The 18,432-nt window shown below is 46.8% G+C and overlaps 1 protein-coding gene across 1 annotated transcript in view; it reads left to right on the top strand.

Annotated features, from left to right (window-relative positions):
• LOC138283576 (uncharacterized) overlaps positions 1–18,432 on the top strand; it is a 267,761-nt gene that overhangs the window by 224,176 nt on the left and 25,153 nt on the right. The window contains exon 6 of the mRNA XM_069221514.1: positions 3,213–3,293. Within this exon, the coding sequence (XP_069077615.1) occupies positions 3,213–3,293 (81 nt within the window). The remainder of the gene's footprint in view (positions 1–3,212; positions 3,294–18,432) is intronic.

The following is an 18,432-nucleotide window of genomic DNA, read 5'->3' as shown; positions in this document are numbered from 1 at the left end:
TGGCTACCTAGGAGAGAGGATAGGCTAGCAACACCCGAAGGAGCCTATCAGAAGGAGTCTCTGACGTCACCTGATGGCACTGGCCACTCAGAGCAGTCCAGTGTGCCAGCAGCACCTCTGTTTCCAAGATGGCAGAGGTCTGGAGCACACTGGAGGAGCTCTGGACACCTCCCAGGGGAGGTGCAGGTCAGGGGAGTGGTCACTCCCCTTTCCTTTGTCCAGTTTCGCGCCAGAGCAGGGCTAAGGGGCCCTGAACCGGTGTAGACTGGCTTATGCAGAAATGGGCACCAAATGTGCCCATGAAAGCATTTCCAGAGGCTGGGGTAGGCTACTCCTCCCCTGCCTTCACACCATTTTCCAAAGGGAGAGGGTGTAACACCCTCTCTCAGAGGAAGTCATTTATTCTGCCATCCTGGGACAAGCCTGGCTTGACCCCAGGAGGGCAGAAACCTGTCTGAGGGGTTGGCAGCAGCAGCAGCTGCAGTGAAACCCCAGGAAAGGCAGTTTGGCAGTACCAGGGTCTGTGCTACAGACCACTGGGACCATGGGATTGTGCCAACTATGCCAGGATGGCATAGAGGAGGCAATTCCATGATCATAGACATGTTACATGGCCATATTCGGAGTTACCATTGTGAAGCTACATATAGGTAGTGACCTATATGTATTGCACTCGTGTAATGGTGTCCCCGCACTCACAAAGTCCGGGGAATTGGCCCTGAACAATGTGGGGGCACCTTGGCTAGTGCCAGGGTGCCCTCACACTAAGTAACTTTGCACCTAACCTTTACCAGGTAAAGGTTGGACATATAGGTGACTTAAAAGTTACTTAAGTGCGGTGTAAAATGGCTGTGAAATAACGTGGACGTTATTTCACTCAGGCTGCAGTGGCAGGCCTGTGTAAGAATTGTCAGAGCTCCCTATGGGTGGCAAAAGCAATGCTGCAGCCCATAGGGATCTCCTGGAACCCCAATACCCTGGGTACCTCAGTACCATATACTAGGGAATTATAAGGGTGTTCCAGTAAACCAATGTAAATTGGTAAAATTGGTCACTAGCCTGTTAGTGACAATTTGAAAGAAATGAGCGAGCATAGCCACTGAGGTTCTGATTAGCAGAGCCTCAGTGAGACAGTTAGTCACTACACAGGTAACACATTCAGGCACACTTATGAGCACTGGGGCCCTGGCTGACAGGGTCCCAGTGACACATACAACTAAAACAACATATATACAGTGAAAATGGGGGTAACATGCCAGGCAAGATGGTACTTTCCTACAGTTCAGAGTTACCATTGTGACGCTACATATAGGTATTGACCTGTATGTAGTGCACGTGTGTAATGGTGTCCCCACATTCACAAAGTTCAGGGAAGTTGCCCTGAACAATGTGGGGGCACCTTGGCTAGTGCCAGGGTGCCCTCACACTTAGTAACTTTGCACCCAACCTTCACCAGGTGAGGGTTAGACATATAGGTGACTTATAAGTTATTTAAGTGCACTGAAAAATGGCTGTGAAATAACGTGGACGTTATTTCACGCAGGCTGCAGTGGCAGGCCTGTGTAAGAATTGTCTGAGCTCCCTATGGGTGGCAAAAGAAATGCTGCAGCCCATAGGGATCTCCTGGAACCCCAATACCGTGGGTACCTAGGTACCATATACAAGAGAATTATAAGGGTGTTCCAGTGTGCCAATGAGAATTGGTAAAATTAGTCACTAGCCTGTAGTGACAATTTTTAAAAGCAGAGAGAGCATATATACTGAGGTTCTTGTTAGCAGAGCCTCAGTGATACAGTTAGGCGCCACACAGGGAACACATACAGGGCATACTTTATTAGCACTGGGATTCTGGCTAGCAGGATCCCATTGACAGAGGCAAAAACAAACATACACACAAGTAAAAATGGGGGTAACATGCCAGGCAAGATGGTACTTTCCTACAGTCACACCCCACAAAATTATCAAAAAAATCTCTTGCGTCTAGTGGGTTACGATCCCCCTGGGGAGATCGGCCAAAAAAACTGCTGAACTTGCTCCAATGGCAAAACACAGAAAACACATGTGGCCCTTGCCCAAGGGGTCACTCCCTTCGACTGCACAATTTAAAAATCCTTGGTGCTTATTGGATTTCGACCCCCAACCCACACCTTGGGGTCAGAGTGGGTGAAAAAAGGCAGATCTAGCCCTAGGGCGGGACAGAAACACAGAAAAACATTTTGCCCCCAATGCAGCGACCCTTGCTCAAACAGTCACTCCCTTCAATTGCAAAAATAAAAATCCCTGGTGCCTAGTGGGTTTTGAACCTCCCCCGGGGGCAGATCGGTAAAAAAAACAGCAGATCTAGCGCCTTGGGGTGCCAAAATACAGAAAAAAACTTTTGCCTCAGGGCAACGACCCTTTCCCAAGGGGGTCGTTCCCTTCAATTGCACAAATAAAATTCCCTTGTGCCTAGTGGGTTTCAAACCTGCCGGTGGGCAGATCAGGTGCAAAAATGACCTATCTAATCCCAAGGAGGACTGAAACATAGATAAAATAGGGAGTTGCCCTCTCCTCATACTTATGAAAAAAATAACTCTGGTAGTCAATGATTATTGCTCCACGATCATGTGCCTCGTCCACTATTGTGAAGCAGGAATCAATTCAAAACAGGCATTAGGTAAAGGGAAGATTCCTTCTTTTCCCTCTGTGTCTGTTTTGAAAGAAAAGAACCCACCCTCCCCCTGGAGAAGGACTTACTGGGTCCTCTCTCCTCTGCACAGTGTAAAAAATGGTTTCCAGCGTGGTCAGCTGCATTCGATGACATTGGCATGCTATGGGAGTGCCAATGTCATCAGATCGCTGAAGGAGGGGGGGCTGGGGTGGCAGTGGAAGCACAATGGGGGAGCACCAGCGCTTTCCCTATTTGTGGATGCTAGGATGGAACAGTTCCTCCCCCCAGCACATGCCCACGGTGGCTGAGGACGGAACCATTCCAACCTCAGCACACAAGGGTTTAAAGGAACTAGTGCTGTTTTAAAGAAAAAAGGAATTCCATTTACAAGGACATTGGAGACACTGGCAGATGTCCCCTAGACTATATAATCTCTGGAGAAATTATTGGGATACTAGGCTGCATTGTAGTTGTTATACTCCATTATCTTTTGTAAACATGACCATCAGGACAGGGTGTTATTAAAGGTAGCACCACTAATCATTTTTATTCTCTCTTTCAGTTTCTGGATGCACTGGCATGGGCACTTATGGTGGAATGCCTCCACCTAATTAGCGGGGCCATACTGAAAGGCGTTTATCTGGTAAGTGGCACTGAGAAGCAGAACAACACACAAGGTCCATATCCTTCATTTCAACCCGATAAGTAATAGAGCTGTAAAATTTATTTGGCAAAAACTTTTACTGTTTCAAGATATTTAAAGTAATTTAATTTATCAAGTTAGGCAACATCGTTCCGCTTTAAATGGGGCTTTGAGACGTGTTACTCAAATGCCTACGGCAGCGAGCAAATTTGTTATGGATTGGTAAATGGGGCTAGTGTGAAAATATGTACTGTAGGTTAATATGTGGAACATAATGAAATATATATTATTTACCCTCCCTGAGATCTCTTCTTTACTTCATCCTCTTATGACTTAGGCATTCCAACAAACAACTTCAGTCATGTACATAAAGTTCAGTGCTAGTAACATGCTGACGCTGTTGGTCACTGTGCTTACGTGTTAGATGTGTGCTCCCCTCAGCTACTCTAGCCTGATGGTGAAGATTTCAACCAAAACAGGACAAGAACGTTTTAAAGAGTATAATAACCTTAGTCAACTTTGTGTGGGGGAGTATCTCCCCTTACTTGTCCTCTTTTTTAATTTCAACATCCTTAATTGTCTGCTGAAAGACCAAATTAATCATGTTTCAAATGTTTCAAAGAGAGTACTGTATAAGATGGTAATTGTCTCCCTATTAACTCAACGCTCATAATTCTAAAATAAAGTAGATACACACATGGACGTCATGGAACAATAGATCCAAATCCAGAGGCACACTCCCCAGTATCTCCGTTTTTAGGGTTGAGCGCACGTAAGTGCTCTAGAGCTTGTTGTAATCTCTCTGTGGGCTTTTAACCACCCCCACTCTTGCTATTCATTTTTTGTTGTGCTTGTTGTAAATGCTTCATTTTTCTTGGTGCATTTTGTGAAATGTCCCTCCTTTGTGTGCTGAGTTCCCTCCCCTGGCGTAGTAACTAAGTGAACATTCCTGAACGTTTCTATTGGCCATCACCCTAGGTCACGCTTCCTTCTGTTACAGTGTGTGATGGCCCCTCCTCCGGTTTCAGTTAGCCTTTCATCCCAGCCGGGATCCTTTCTAGATATTCAGACAGGGAGCTAGTAACTCTTGTGCTCATGGCAGCGGTGGTGATTTGAATTGCCTTGCTTCTGTAAACTGTTTTACACTTCATTTTCAATTTACATGGCAAGAAAAGTCCAGTTAGTAATTTACAACGCCAATTGCTGGAACTTGGGGTGGAATTTCTATGGGCAAACCGGAGCACCATTGCTGTGTTTTTTACAGAGTACGGGATCATCACCCGAGATATTTGCGCATCACTTGTTACTTGGAGACCAGATGCGATATTTGATTTTTGTGACTATATTCACCCCAGAATGACCTTCTACTAAGGCTGCGCATCCATTTGACGGATGTTTGACGTCCCGGTAACCAGGGAGTTGGAGGCGTCCAAGGAGGGAGAGGGCTAGAAAGAGGCTGCTTTCCTACAAGTCCTCACCGTGTCACTGCCGGGGCTGCAAAGAAAAACTCGGATACATAAGTATGGGAGAGATCTGGCAGCCTGGAACAAAGAGGTTTCTAGTTACTCTTGGTGTTTCTCATTGTGTCACGTCAGGGTGACCAGGGTGACCCTGGCTGCCTGCAAGGCAGCTATAAGAGTACTGTGAAATGACTCTATCTTGGGCAATCCGATAGCACGTTCGGGATCCCCTGTCTGGATGACCTCAGGGGTCCCTTGTGGTAAGGAGGCGAAGGGTGTTGTTGTGAGCACCCCTTGTACCGGGGTGCAAATAAGAGGAGGATTTAGAGCCAGTAGCATTTCAAAAGTTTTTTTTTTCACTGTAAGAGCTGTATCTACACCCGGATCGGATACTCTGACTTCTTCTTGGTTGGCCGCAGGCTAGGGGGCTGCCACCAAACAGCCATGACCCCATTGCCTTCTTCTAGTCGCCATCTCCAGCATTGTGAGGCTGGTTTGAAGATTTTTGCATCTGGGCTGATTGATGGGTTCCAGTCCACTTTTGGGAGCATTTTGGAGACAACCAGGTATTTGGCACTATGGTAGAGGATGATTCAGTGCTGGTAGGATGGAGTACTCAAATTTGCTTCTACCTCACAGGGTGGTTTGTCACTTGCTGAGAGGGCTATTTGACTAATTAGTGAGTGGGTGTTTGATGCTGTCACGGTGGTGTATGATACTGAGAGGATGAAATATTTGTCGGCGACGTTTTCGGGTATCTGACAGTGACAAGATAAGACATTAATCTCTAATGGAATGTGGTCATTTGCTGCTGTCGGAATAGCCTTTTTGGGTCTGATGGGATGAAGTATTCACCGCTGTAATGGAGGACTATTTGGAGCTGCTACAGAACTACTTGTAACGCTCATTGTGTAGAATGCAGTACAGTCATGATGTAGAAGAAAGTATTTGCTGCGGTCAGGGAGAGTTGCATCACTAACTCTGTGGAGTGTTCATTGACGGCAGACTGAAATATTGGGTGGTGGAAATATGAAGCATTTGACTCCTCTGTCAACAGGTGGTCCTTCCTCACATTGACCCTCGACCCCAATCCTCCTAGGGCTGCCCCCTCATTAGGTTGAAAAAGGTTGCTGCTGCTGACAATGACTGACACTATGGCAGCATCTATTAATTAACAGGCCAGTGTTGTCTCCCTCTGTGGGATAGAGACCAACTTCACCTCCCCCTCCCACTCCGCCCCTCACTCCTCCCCCCCACACCCTCAATCTAACTGCACCATTTGCCAGTGATGGCCAGTTATCACCTCTCTGTCAAACGAGATTACTATAGAACGTGGATACTCACAACCTTTTTTTCAGGGGCCAAAAGTACAGTTTTGTTTGTGGCTGAGGGAGGCACTAATGGGCCTACACATATGGGCCGGGTGGGGCAGCGCTGTTAAGAGTAAAAACAAAAAATCATGCTGTATACGATTTTTGCAAGGCATGGACGACTGCATGGATTTGAGCTTACTGCAGTCACAGTTAGTTTTGATATCAGGGAAATCAATAGTACAAAATGGCCCAGCAGACCTAAAAATGGCCCACAAACAGCCATAAAACTGTCAACACACTGACCTGAAGGCCACCTGGAGATGAGGGCAGGAGGGAAGCAAGCTAGTCGGCGGGAAGCAAGGAGGAGAGCAGGCTGACCAGATCCACTGCTGCTAGTGGAGTCTTTTTGGTGGAAGAAAAATGTTGGAGCAAGTAAGCCGCAGGCGGCTAAGGCAAACAATACTGCGGGTGACGATGCCCTCAGTATAGGTAGCAGGAAGCTTGCAAAAAGGCTCCTTAAAAGTCAGCTGTGCATGCGCAGCAGCTAACATTTAAAGTGCCTTCGCTGCCCTCTACTGCCAGGTGTACGACGTCAACCATAGGAGGTTTCCCGATGCTTTCAGTAAACACAAAAGGGGGCACCTGGAGCATGCCCACTGAAGTTGGTGTGGTGCATGTTCCAGCGATACTGTTTTGTGTTTGCTGAAAACATTGGGCATCAAGGAGCCCCCTACGGAGCAGCTGTGCAGGGCATCCCCAAGGCGAGGCCATAAAAAAGGCCCGCAGGCCGCCAGGCAAGGTCTGTCTGGACGCTGGCGGCCCGCTGGCCGTACTCTGAGTACAACAAATATATAATTTCCTCCCCTCCCGCCACAGGGTCAGCATGCCAGCCCTCCATGCACAAGGAGCTGCAGGAATGGGACAGGAGTCGTAACAGGTCACAACACTAGCCAGAAATACCAACATTTTATTGAGTATGGGTGTGATGAATTGGGTTAGGCAGGAGGGCTTGAGAAGCCTGTGGGGGAAGAACAGGCACTGAATGAGGATGTAGGTCGGGAATACAGACCAGACGTTCTTACTCGCGTGTTAGTATAATTTTTTGTTCTAATGATTGGGAAACAGATGCTGACATAGGCGTAGGAACTGTGGGGGATGCGGGGATTTACCCCCCCCCCCCCCAGATTTTGGCAGTAGTGGGACACAGGGGACAGGAGTGGGGTGGGGGACACAGGGACAAATGACCTTGACCTTTAGAACTAGACTGTCATGCCGTCCCTGTTTACATTTCATTGGTTTTTCAGTGCATTAAAAGCACAAGAACTGAAAACGAATGAAGTTTAAACTGGGTTGCTGATTTTTTTCTGAATCAAAGCTCCCAAACTCTGTTGCTGGGGCTGCTGCAGCGTCCCTGACACCAAGGATTCTTATCTGATCTGTGAGTTGGACTCCAGTACCACACAGGCCATCCAAAGGCCTTTCAAATGTAGAGGAGGCTTTGTTTTTTTAATTTCTTCTTGTGCCCCCTGCAGTACCACCCTCTCTTCAGCCCACTTGCAAGGTGTCACTTAAGGAATTGGTGGGGATGGATGAACAGCAGCGAATGGCTCCATTAGCATAGCTCTCCCTGTTGACAAATACACTGCAGTGGTACCTTGTCCCACTCTAAACTACCACAAAGGAGAGGTTATCACGTTTCTTTTAAAATTATAAATGGGCAACTCTGTAACAATGTATTATTATATTGGTATTTCAATAGAGTGTTCCTATTCCTTGTAAGTCTCAAGGTGCTGTAACATAAGTATTTGACAGAATATAAATCTCAAGGTCTTTTTTTATTTTCTTGGCTCATTGAAACCATTAATAACGTAAATCTTTAATGAAAAAAATTATATTCTGTCATCAGGATCAATAACTGATTTTATTTAATGGCCTCTCCCTCCATGTCCATCCACTCTTCTCCTTCAAGGCAAATGTTGCATTTATTAAAGTCTATGTGCTATAGGCCCTGTTGCAATGTAAAGTGCATGTCGTATTTCCTTTCTATGGAAGATCTTTCAGAGGGATTGGATGAATTTATGGGCCTTTTAGCTGCATGAAATACTGGTTTTGCACTTCTGAAGGTTGGCACCCTTTAACGCATACCAAAATAGTCCAAACATAGGCCACAAGGCACTCACGCACTTCAATCCATATATTAGAATCAGTCAAGAGTAAACTATCCCTTTCACCTCAAATTCATTCAAAAGTGCAGCAAAACCACATGGCAGGACCACAACTCTGATCACCATATATAACATATGTGCAACCTTTTGGTGCTAAGCCTGTACTAATGAGGTGAAACCTTTGCCCACACAGTATTAGGATTGTAAAAATGGCAATATAATGAGTAATACCATCACAAAAGTGTCATTTTATGCACCACAATTTACTTTTTATTGATACATAATTTAGTCCATGCGGTCACATAATGTGGTCCTCCCTAATCTGTGGGCAATCCATTGTTCTGAGAGTAAACCTCAGTTGGTTAATATGGAGGTGGGCGAGCCAACAAATTAACAGGGAGTGCCAAGCCAGAGCCAAGCCAAGGGTCTGGCTAACAGCTTACAGCACGTGCATGAGTCAAGCCCTGCAAATATTTGGTATGTAAATCATACAACAAACATCACATAAAATCTGATAAAGTCTCTTCAAAATTGTTTATTTTTTTAAGATGAAGCCTTGACAATAACAGGGAACACTTTAGCACTCCACTGGGAAGTACTTGTTAAAAGTGATAGTTTTCCACCACTGGTAGTCTGAACTCACATATTTGAATATGCTCTCATTTGGGATAATGAAGGAAAAATAGTTTTGGTGAACTAAAATATTTGCCTCAGATCACACAATTTAACTGGGCAAGCTGTGATTGTAGGAGGCTGGCCTGGCTTGTAGTGGGTACCAAGGGGTACTTACACTCTGTACCAGGTCCAGTTATCCCTTATTAGTGTAGAAGAGGTGTTTCTAGCAGCTTAGGCTGATAGAAGGTAGCTATAGCAGAGCAGCTTAGGCTGAACTAGGAGACATGCAAAGCTCCTACTATACCACTTGTGTCATATGCACAATATCATAAGAAAACACAATACACAGATATACTAAAAATAAAGGTACTTTATTTTTATGACAATATGCCAAAAGTATCTCAGTGAGTACCCTCAGTATGAGGATGGCAAATATACACAAGATATATGTACACAATACCAAAAATATGCATCAATAGCAAAAGGAAGTAATGCAAGCAGTGTAAAGTTACAATAGATTGCAATAGGAGCACATAGGTATAGGGGCAACACAAACCATATACTCCAAAAGTGGAATGCGAACCACAAATGGACCCCAAACCTATGTGAGCTTGTAGAGGGTCGCTGGGGCTGTAAGAAAACAGTGAGGGTTAGAAAAATAGCCCACCCCAAGACCCTGAAATGTAGGTGTAAAGTGCACCTACAACCCCCAGAGAGCACAGAAGTTGTGATAGGGGGTTTCTGCAAGGAAAACCAACACCAGCAAAGCAACAACAGTGGATTTCCGGACCTGAGTACCTGTAAGAGAAGGGGACCAAGTCCAAGAGTCGCGACAGTGTCGAGAGTGGGCAGATGCCCAGGAAATGCCAGCTGTGGGTGCAAAGAAGCTGCCAAAGGAGGGTAGAAGCTGTGGATTCTGCAAGAACGAAGAGGGCTAGAAACTTCCCCTTTGGAGGATGGATATCCCATGTCGTGAAGAAGCTTGCAGAGCTGTTCCCACGCAGAAAGACCGCAAACAAGCCTTGCTAGCTGCAAGGGTCGCGGTTAGGGTTATTGGATTCTGCTGTGGCCCAGGAGGGACCAGGATGTCACCACTTAGATGAGGAAACAGAGGGGGTGCCCAGCAAGTCAGGGAGCCCTCAAAGAAGCAGGCAGCACCCGCAGAAGTACTGGAACAGGTACTTAGAAGAGGAGTGATCCGGAGTCCATGTGAAGTCACAAAAGGGAGCCCCACGACGCCGGAGGACAACTCGGAAGGTTGTGCACTGCAGGTTAGAGTGTCGGGGACCCAGGCTTGGCTGTGCACGAAGGAAATCCTGGAAGAGTGCACAGGAGCCGGAGCGTCTGCAAATCACGCGGTACCCAGCAATGCAGTCTAGCGTGGGGAGGCAAGGACTTACCTCCACCAAACTTGGAATGAAGAGTCACTGGACTGTGGGAGTCACTTGGACAGAGTTGCTGAGTTCCAGGGACCACGCTCGTCGTGCTGAGAGGGGACCCAGAGGACCGGTGATGCAGTCTTTTGTTGCCTGCGGTTGCAGGGAGAAGATTCCGTCGACCAACGGGAGATTTCTTCAGAGCTCCTGGTGCAAGAAGGAGGCAGGCTACCCCCAGAGCATGCACCACCAGGAAACAGGCGAGAAAGCCGGCAGGATGAAGCGATACAAGGTTGCAGTAGTCGTCTTTGCTACTTTGTTGCTGTTTTGCAGGCGTCCTGAGCAGTCAGCGGTCGATCCTTTGGCAGAAGGTGAAGAGGGAGATGCAGAGGAACTCTGGTGAGCTCTTGCATTTGGTATCTGAAGAATTCCCCAAAGCAGAGACCCTAAATAGCCAGAAAAGGAGGTTTGGCTACCTAGGAAGGAGGATAGGCTACTAAGAAAGGTAAGAGCCTATCAGAAGGAGTCTCTGACGTCACCTGATGGCACTGACCACTCGGAGCAGTCCAGTGTGCCAGAAACACCTCTGTTTCCAAGATGGCAGAGGTCTGGGGCACACTGGAGGAGCTCTGGGCACCTCCCCTGGGAGGTGCAGGTCTGGGGAGTGGTCACTCCCCTTTCCATTGTCCAGTTTCGCGCCAGAACAGGGCTGGGGGATCCCTAAACCGGTGTAGACTGGCTTCTGCAGAGATGGGCAGCATCTGTGCCCATCAAAGCATTTCCAGAGGCTGCAGAGGCTACTCCTCCCCCGCCATCACACCTATTTCCAAAGGGAGAGGGTGTCACACCGTCTCTCAGAGGAAATCCTTTGTTCTGCCTTCCTCGGCCAGGGCTGCCTGGACCCCAGAGGGGCAGAAACCTGTCTGAGGGGTTGGCAGCAGCAGCAGTGAAGACCCCAGAAAGGCAATTTGGCAGTACCCGGGTTCTGTGCTAGAGACCTGGGGGATCATGGAATTGTCTCCCCAATGGCAGAATGGCATTGGGGTGACAATTCCATGATCTTAGACATGTTACATGGCCATTGTAGGAGGCTGGCCTGGTTTGTAGTAGGTACCAAGGGGTACTTACACTCTGTACCAGGACCAGTTATCCCTTATTAGTGGAGAAGAGGTGTTTCTAGCAGCTTAGGCTGATAGAAGGTAGCTATGGAGAGCAGCTTAGGCTGAACTAGGAGACATGCAAAGCTCCTACTATACCACTGGTGTCATATGCACAATATCATAAGAAAACACAATACACAGATATACTAAAAATAAAGGTACTTTATTTTTATGACAATATGCCAAAAGTATCTCAGTGAGTACCCTCAGTATGAGGATAGCAAATATACACAAGATATATGTACACAATACCAAAAATATGCAGTAATAGCAAAAGGAAGTAATGCAAGCAATGTACAGTCACAATAGATTGCAATGAGAGCACATAGGTATAGAGGCAACACAAACCATATACTCCAAAAGTGGAATGCGAACCACGAATGGACCCCAAACCTATGTGAGCTTGTAGAGGGTGTAGGAGGCTGGACTGGTTTGTAGTGAGTACCAAGGGGTACTTGCACCTTGCACCAGGCCCAGTTATCCCTTATTAGTGTATAGGGTGTCTAGCAGCTTAGGCTGATAGATAATGGTAGCTTAGCAGAGCAGCTTAGGCTGAACTAGGAGACGTGTGAAGCTACTACAGTACCACTTAGTGTCATATGCACAATATCATAAGAAAACACAATACACAGTTATACTAAAAATAAAGGTACTTTATTTTTATGACAATATGCCAAAGTATCTTAGAGTGTACCCTCAGTGAGAGGATAGGAAATATACACAAGATATATATACACAATAGCAAAAATATGCAGTATAGTCTTAGAAAACAGTGCAAACAATGTATAGTTACAATAGGATGCAATGGGGAAACATAGGGATAGGGGCAACACAAACCATATACTCCAAAAGTGGAATGCGAACCACGAATGGACCCCAAACCTATGTGACCTTGTAGAGGGTCGCTGGGACTATTAGATAATAGTGAGAGTTAGAAAGATAACCCTCCCCAAGACCCTGAAAAGTGAGTGCAAAGTGCACTAAAGTTCCCCTAAGGACAAAATAGTCGTGTTAGAGGGAAAATGCAAGGAAAACACAAATCAGCAATACAACAACGATGGATTCCTGACTGAGGGTACCTGTGGAACAAGGGGACCAAGTCCAAAAGTCACAAGCAACTCGGAGATGGGCAGATGCCCAAGAAATGCCAGCGGTTGGTGCAAAGAAGCTCTTACTAGGCTGAAGAACTGTGAATACTGCAGGAACGACAAGGGCTAGAGACTTCCCCTTTGGAGGATGGATCCCCCACGCCTTGGAGAGTCGTGCAGAAGTGTTTTCCTGCCGGATGGACGCCAACAAACCTTGCTACACGCAAATCGTGCGTTTGGCGTTTTTGGACGCTGCTGGGGCCCAGGAGGGACCAGGAGGTCGCAAATTGGACCTGCAGAGAGAGGGGACGTCGAGCAAGACAAAGAGCCCTCACTGAAGCAGGTAGCACGCGGAGAAGTGCCAGAAACAGGCACTACGAAGATGCGTGAAACGGTGCTCGCCGAAGTTGCACAAAGGAGTCCCACGTCGCCGGAGACCAACTTAGAAAGTCGTGCAATGCAGGTTAGAGTGCCGTGGACCCAGGCTTGGCTGTGCACGAAGGATTTCCGCCGGAAGTGCACAGGGGCCGGAGTAGCTTGCAAAGTCGCGGTTCCCAGCAATGCAGCCCAGCGAGGTGAGGCAAGGACTTACCTCCACCAAACTTGGGCTGAAGAGTCACTGGACTGTGGGGGTCACTTGGACGGTGTCGCTGGATTCGAGGGACCTCGCTCGTCGTGCTGAGAGGAGACCCAAGGGACCGGTAATGCAGCTTTTTGGTGCCTGCGGTTGCAGGGGGAAGATTCCGTCGACCCACGGGAGATTTCTTCGGAGCTTCTGGTGCAGAGAGGAGGCAGACTACCCCCACAGCATGCACAAGCAGGAAAACAGTCGAGAAGGCGGCAGGATCAGCGTTACAGAGTTGCAGTAGTCGTCTTTGCTACTATGTTGCAGGTTTGCAGGCTTCCAGCGCGGTCAGCGGTCGATTCCTTATCAGAAGGTGAAGAGGGAGATGCAGAGGAACTCGGCTGAGCTCATGCATTCGTTATCTAAAGTTTCCCCAGAGACAGAGACCCTAAATAGCCAGAAAAGAGGGTTTGGCTACCTAGGAGAGAGGAAAGGCTACTAACACCTGAAGGAGCCTATCAGCAGGAGTCTCTGACGTCACCTGGTGGCACTGGCCACTCAGAGCAGTCCAGTGTGCCAGCAGCACCTCTGTTTCCAAGATGGCAGAGGTCTGGAGCACACTGGAGGAGCTCTGGACACCTCCCAGGGGAGGTGCAGGTCAGGGGAGTGGTCACTCCCCTTTCTTTTGTCCAGTTTCGCGCCAGAGCAGGGGCTAAGGGGTCCCTGAACCGGTGTAGACTGGCTTATGCAGAATTGGGCACATCTGTGCCCAACAAAGCATTTCCAGAGGCTGGGGGAGGCTACTCCTCCCCTGCCTTCACACCATTTTCCAAAGGGAGAGGGTGTCACACCCTCTCTCAGAGGAAGTTCTTTGTTCTGCCATCCTGGGCCAGGCCTGGCTGGACCCCAGGAGGGCAGCTGCCTGTCTGAGGGGTTGGCAGCAGCAGCAGCTGCAGTGAAACCCCAGGAAGGGCAGTTTGGCAGTACCAGGGTCTGTGCTACAGACCACTGGGATCATGGGATTGTGCCAACAATGCCAGGATGGCATAGAGGGGGCAATTCCATGATCTTAGACATGTTACATGGCCATATTCGGAGTTACCATGGTGAAGCTACATATAGGTAGTGACCTATATGTAGTGCACGCGTGTAATGGTGTCCCCGCACTCACAGAGTTCAGGGAATTGGCTCTGAACAATGTGGGGGCACCTTGGCTAGTGCCAGGGTGCCCTCACACTAAGTAACTTTGCACCTAACCTTTACCAGGTAAAGGTTAGACATATAGGTGACTTATAAGTTACTTAAGTGCAGTGTAAAATGGCTGTGAAATAACGTGGACGTTATTTCACTCAGGCTGCAGTGGCAGGCCTGTGTAAGAATTGTCAGAGCTCCCTATGGGTGGCAAAAGAAATGCTGCAGCCCATAGGGATCTCCTGGAACCCCAATACCCTGGGTACCTTAGTACCATATGCTAGGGAATTATAAGGGTGTTCCAGTAAACCAATGTGAATTGGTAAAATTGGTCACTAGCCTGTTAGTGACAATTTAAAAGTAATGAGAGAGCATAACCACTGAGGTTCTGGTTAGCAGAGCCTCAGTGAGACAGTTAGGCACCACACAGGGAACATATACATGCACACCTATGAGCACTGGGGCCCTGTGTGACAGGGTCCCAGTGACACATACATATAGGCCACAAACCTATGAGCACTGGGGTCCTGACCAGCAGGATCCCAGTGACACATAACAACCATACTGAAAACATGGTGTTTTCACTATGAGCACTAAGGCCTGGCTATCAGGATCCCAGTGAGACAGTGAAAACAGTGACAAACACCCTGACATACACTCCCAAACAGGCCAAAAGTGGGGGTAACAAGGCTAGAAAGAGGCTACCTTCTCACACAACCCCCCCCCAAACGAAGGACAATAAGGCTAACCTTGGCCAGTTGAGACTTTATTGTCTAAGTGGTGATAAGTAGAGAGTAGCTCTGCAATAGACTGGTTACTCCCTTTATCATCCACTATATGGTTACTTCCCTGTGGGGATGTAAACCACCCTGTTTGAAGTTTTTTAGCTAAGCAACAATGTGAAGATGTATTTTCAGAGTTTCTATCAGTAAGTTTTAGTTTAGAGCAGTGGGAATTGTCCACTGAACCTATTTGTAGTGATGGAAATGCCAGACAGGGATGCTGTCTCAGAAAAGCCATAGCTGGGCAAAAACTTTGTCCATCTGGCTGGAAGAGAGAACAGGGATGCTGTTTCTCTTGAGTTGGAGCAGGGCAGGGATGCTGTCCTATGAGCTCCACACTAGGGCAGGGATGCTGTCCTAAGTGTTGTGAGGTAGTGCAGGGTTTCTGCACTAAAGTTTCTCTGGGAGGGTTGGAGGGATGCTCCATGTTAACTAAAATGGTGCTGTTTTTCTCACCAATGTTAGTTATCCCACAGAGAGGTACTTCCACCTCAGGGAGTCCAGCTTTGCCAGCTGATGATTCCCTTGGAACAGGTGCCACCCCAGGAGAGGTTTCTCCCACCACAGGAATAGTATCCTGAATGGTAGGGTGGTTAGGGGATACTGTGATACCCTTTTTACCTGTTGATGGAGAGGGATCCTGAGTTTTCAGGCCTTCTCTCCTTTGCTTTTTCATTTCACTTGAAATGAGAGGGAACAATTCCTCAGGGATGCCCAGCATGGCTGCATGGGCATAAAACTCTACATCAGCCCAACCTGAGGCCTCTAGGTCATTACCTAAGAGACAGTCTACAGGTAAGCTAGGTGATACCACCACCTGCTTAGGGCCAGTAACTCCACCCCAACTAAACTGAATTATAGCTAAGGGAAGAAACTTAGTGGAGTTATGGACATCAATAATCTTATACTGTTGTCCAATGATGTGTTGTTCAGGAGGCACTAGGTTTTCAGTCACCAAAGTGAAACTGGCACCTGTGTCCCTGTAGGCCAAGGCCTCAACACCATTTATTGAAACTGTCTGCCTGTACTTATCCATTGTAAGGGGACAAGCAGCCAGTGTGGCAAGGCCAATGCCACTAGGTGTGACAGAAACTGTCTTGGGACTGATGACATCAGTTTCCACTATGGACCCATAAGTGAACCCAACTAAACCCTTTGCTTGACTGTTGCCAGCAGTCCCACCACTAGTACCACTACTGCTAGGGGCACTAGAGCTTGATGTATTAGTGGTGGTAGGCTCAGGGGGTTTACCTGGACAGGACTTATCCCCTGGCCTATGGCCTCTGTTTTTACACACAAAGCACCAAGGCTTTTTAATGTGTGCAGGTTGGGAAGAAGAGGAAGAATTTGTTTTATCCCCACCCTCTGAAGAGTGTTTAAGATTTGAAGTGGGATCTTTGGTTTTACCCTTATCCCCATGCTTATCTTGAGATTTTTCACCATCTTTCTTCTTATTGCCATCTTTGTCACCCCCTGTATGAACTTTTCTGTTCACTCTTGTTCTGACCCATTTGTCTGCCTTCTTTCCCAATTCTTGGGGAGAGGTCAGATCAGAGTCTACCAGGTACTGGTGCAACAAATCAGACACACAATTATTAAGTATATGCTCTCTCAGGATTGTGTTATACAGGCTTTCATAATCAGTAACTTTACTGCCATGTAACCACCCCTCCAAGGCCTTCACTGCCTGGTCAATGAAATCAACCCAGTCTTGTGAAGACTCCTTTTTGGTCTCTCTGAACTTTATCCTGTACTGTTCAGTGGTTAAGCCATAACCATCCAGGAGTGCATTCTTAAGAACTTGGAAATTATTAGCATCATTTTCTTTCACAGTAAGGAGCCTATCCCTACCTTTTCCAGTGAATGATAGCCATAGGATAGCAGCCCACTGCTTTTGAGGGACATCCTGTACAGCACAGGCCCTCTCAAGTGCAGCAAACCACTTGTTAATGTCATCCCCCTCCTTGTAAGGGGGAACTATCTTATGCAGATTCCTGGAATCATGCTCTTTTGCAGGATGACTATGGGGAATACTGCTGCTGCCACCATGGGTATCTAAACCCAACTTCTGTCTTTCCCTCTCTACTTCTAAAGACTGTCTATCCAAATCCAGCTGTTGCTTCTTGAGCTTCAGTCTGGTTTGTTCCACTCTCAATCTATTGAGCTCCCTTTCTAACAATCTGTCATCAGGGTGGGTGGGAGGGACATTTCTAGATACAGAGGTATGATGGGAATGAACAGAAGGAGACCTGTCCCTTACAGAGGGCACCCTAACAGCTTGGCTACCAGCATAATGTGAGAGCACATCATCAGTATGGTGTGATTCAACCTCTGTACCAACTATGCTAGACTGTCTAGTAATGGGCAGGCTGAGAAGTTTCTTTCCTGAACCTTTTCCTGGGGGAGTCCCTGGATCAGATTGAGAACCATTAGCTACTTTTTCACCAGATTGGGCACTTATGGCCTTATCCTGTACTCTAAGCATATTAATTAACAGTTCTAAGGAAGGATTCTTCCCTACACTCAAACCTCTCTCTATGCAGAGACTCCTTGCACCTTTCCAGCTAAGGTGATCATATGCAAGTTTGGACAGTTCAACATTTTTGCCTGTGCCAGACATTTTTTAGAGAGAGTTAAAGTGATAGAAAAAGAGAAAAAAGTTTTCAGAACTTTTTGGAAAGACAGAAAAAAACTTTTTAAACTTTTAAGAACTTTTTGAAAGTTTTAGAAGTACTTTTCAGCACTTAGAAAAGAGTGATAAGAGGAAATGCAAAACTTTTTGGCTATGTGTATATACACTGACCTTGTTTTGTATATTTTTCTCTTATGAAAAGTACAATGACAAGAGTGGTAAGTAGTCTCAAGCACTTATCCCACCACTGCACAACCAATGTAGGAGGCTGGACTGGTTTGTAGTGAGTACCAAGGGGTACTTGCACCTTGCACCAGGCCCAGTTATCCCTTATTAGTGTATAGGGTGTCTAGCAGCTTAGGCTGATAGATAATGGTAGCTTAGCAGAGCAGCTTAGGCTGAACTAGGAGACGTGTGAAGCTACTACAGTACCACTTAGTGTCATATGCACAATATCATAAGAAAACACAATACACAGTTATACTAAAAATAAAGGTACTTTATTTTTATGACAATATGCCAAAGTATCTTAGAGTGTACCCTCAGTGAGAGGATAGGAAATATACACAAGATATATATACACAATAGCAAAAATATGCAGTATAGTCTTAGAAAACAGTGCAAACAATGTATAGTTACAATAGGATGCAATGGGGAAACATAGGGATAGGGGCAACACAAACCATATACTCCAAAAGTGGAATGCGAACCACGAATGGACCCCAAACCTATGTGACCTTGTAGAGGGTCGCTGGGACTATTAGATAATAGTGAGAGTTAGAAAGATAACCC

Source organism: Pleurodeles waltl, chromosome 3_1 (assembly GCF_031143425.1).
Source record: "Pleurodeles waltl isolate 20211129_DDA chromosome 3_1, aPleWal1.hap1.20221129, whole genome shotgun sequence".
Lineage (NCBI taxonomy): Eukaryota > Metazoa > Chordata > Amphibia > Caudata > Salamandridae > Pleurodeles > Pleurodeles waltl.
This window is presented reverse-complemented; position numbering and strand designations above follow the sequence as displayed.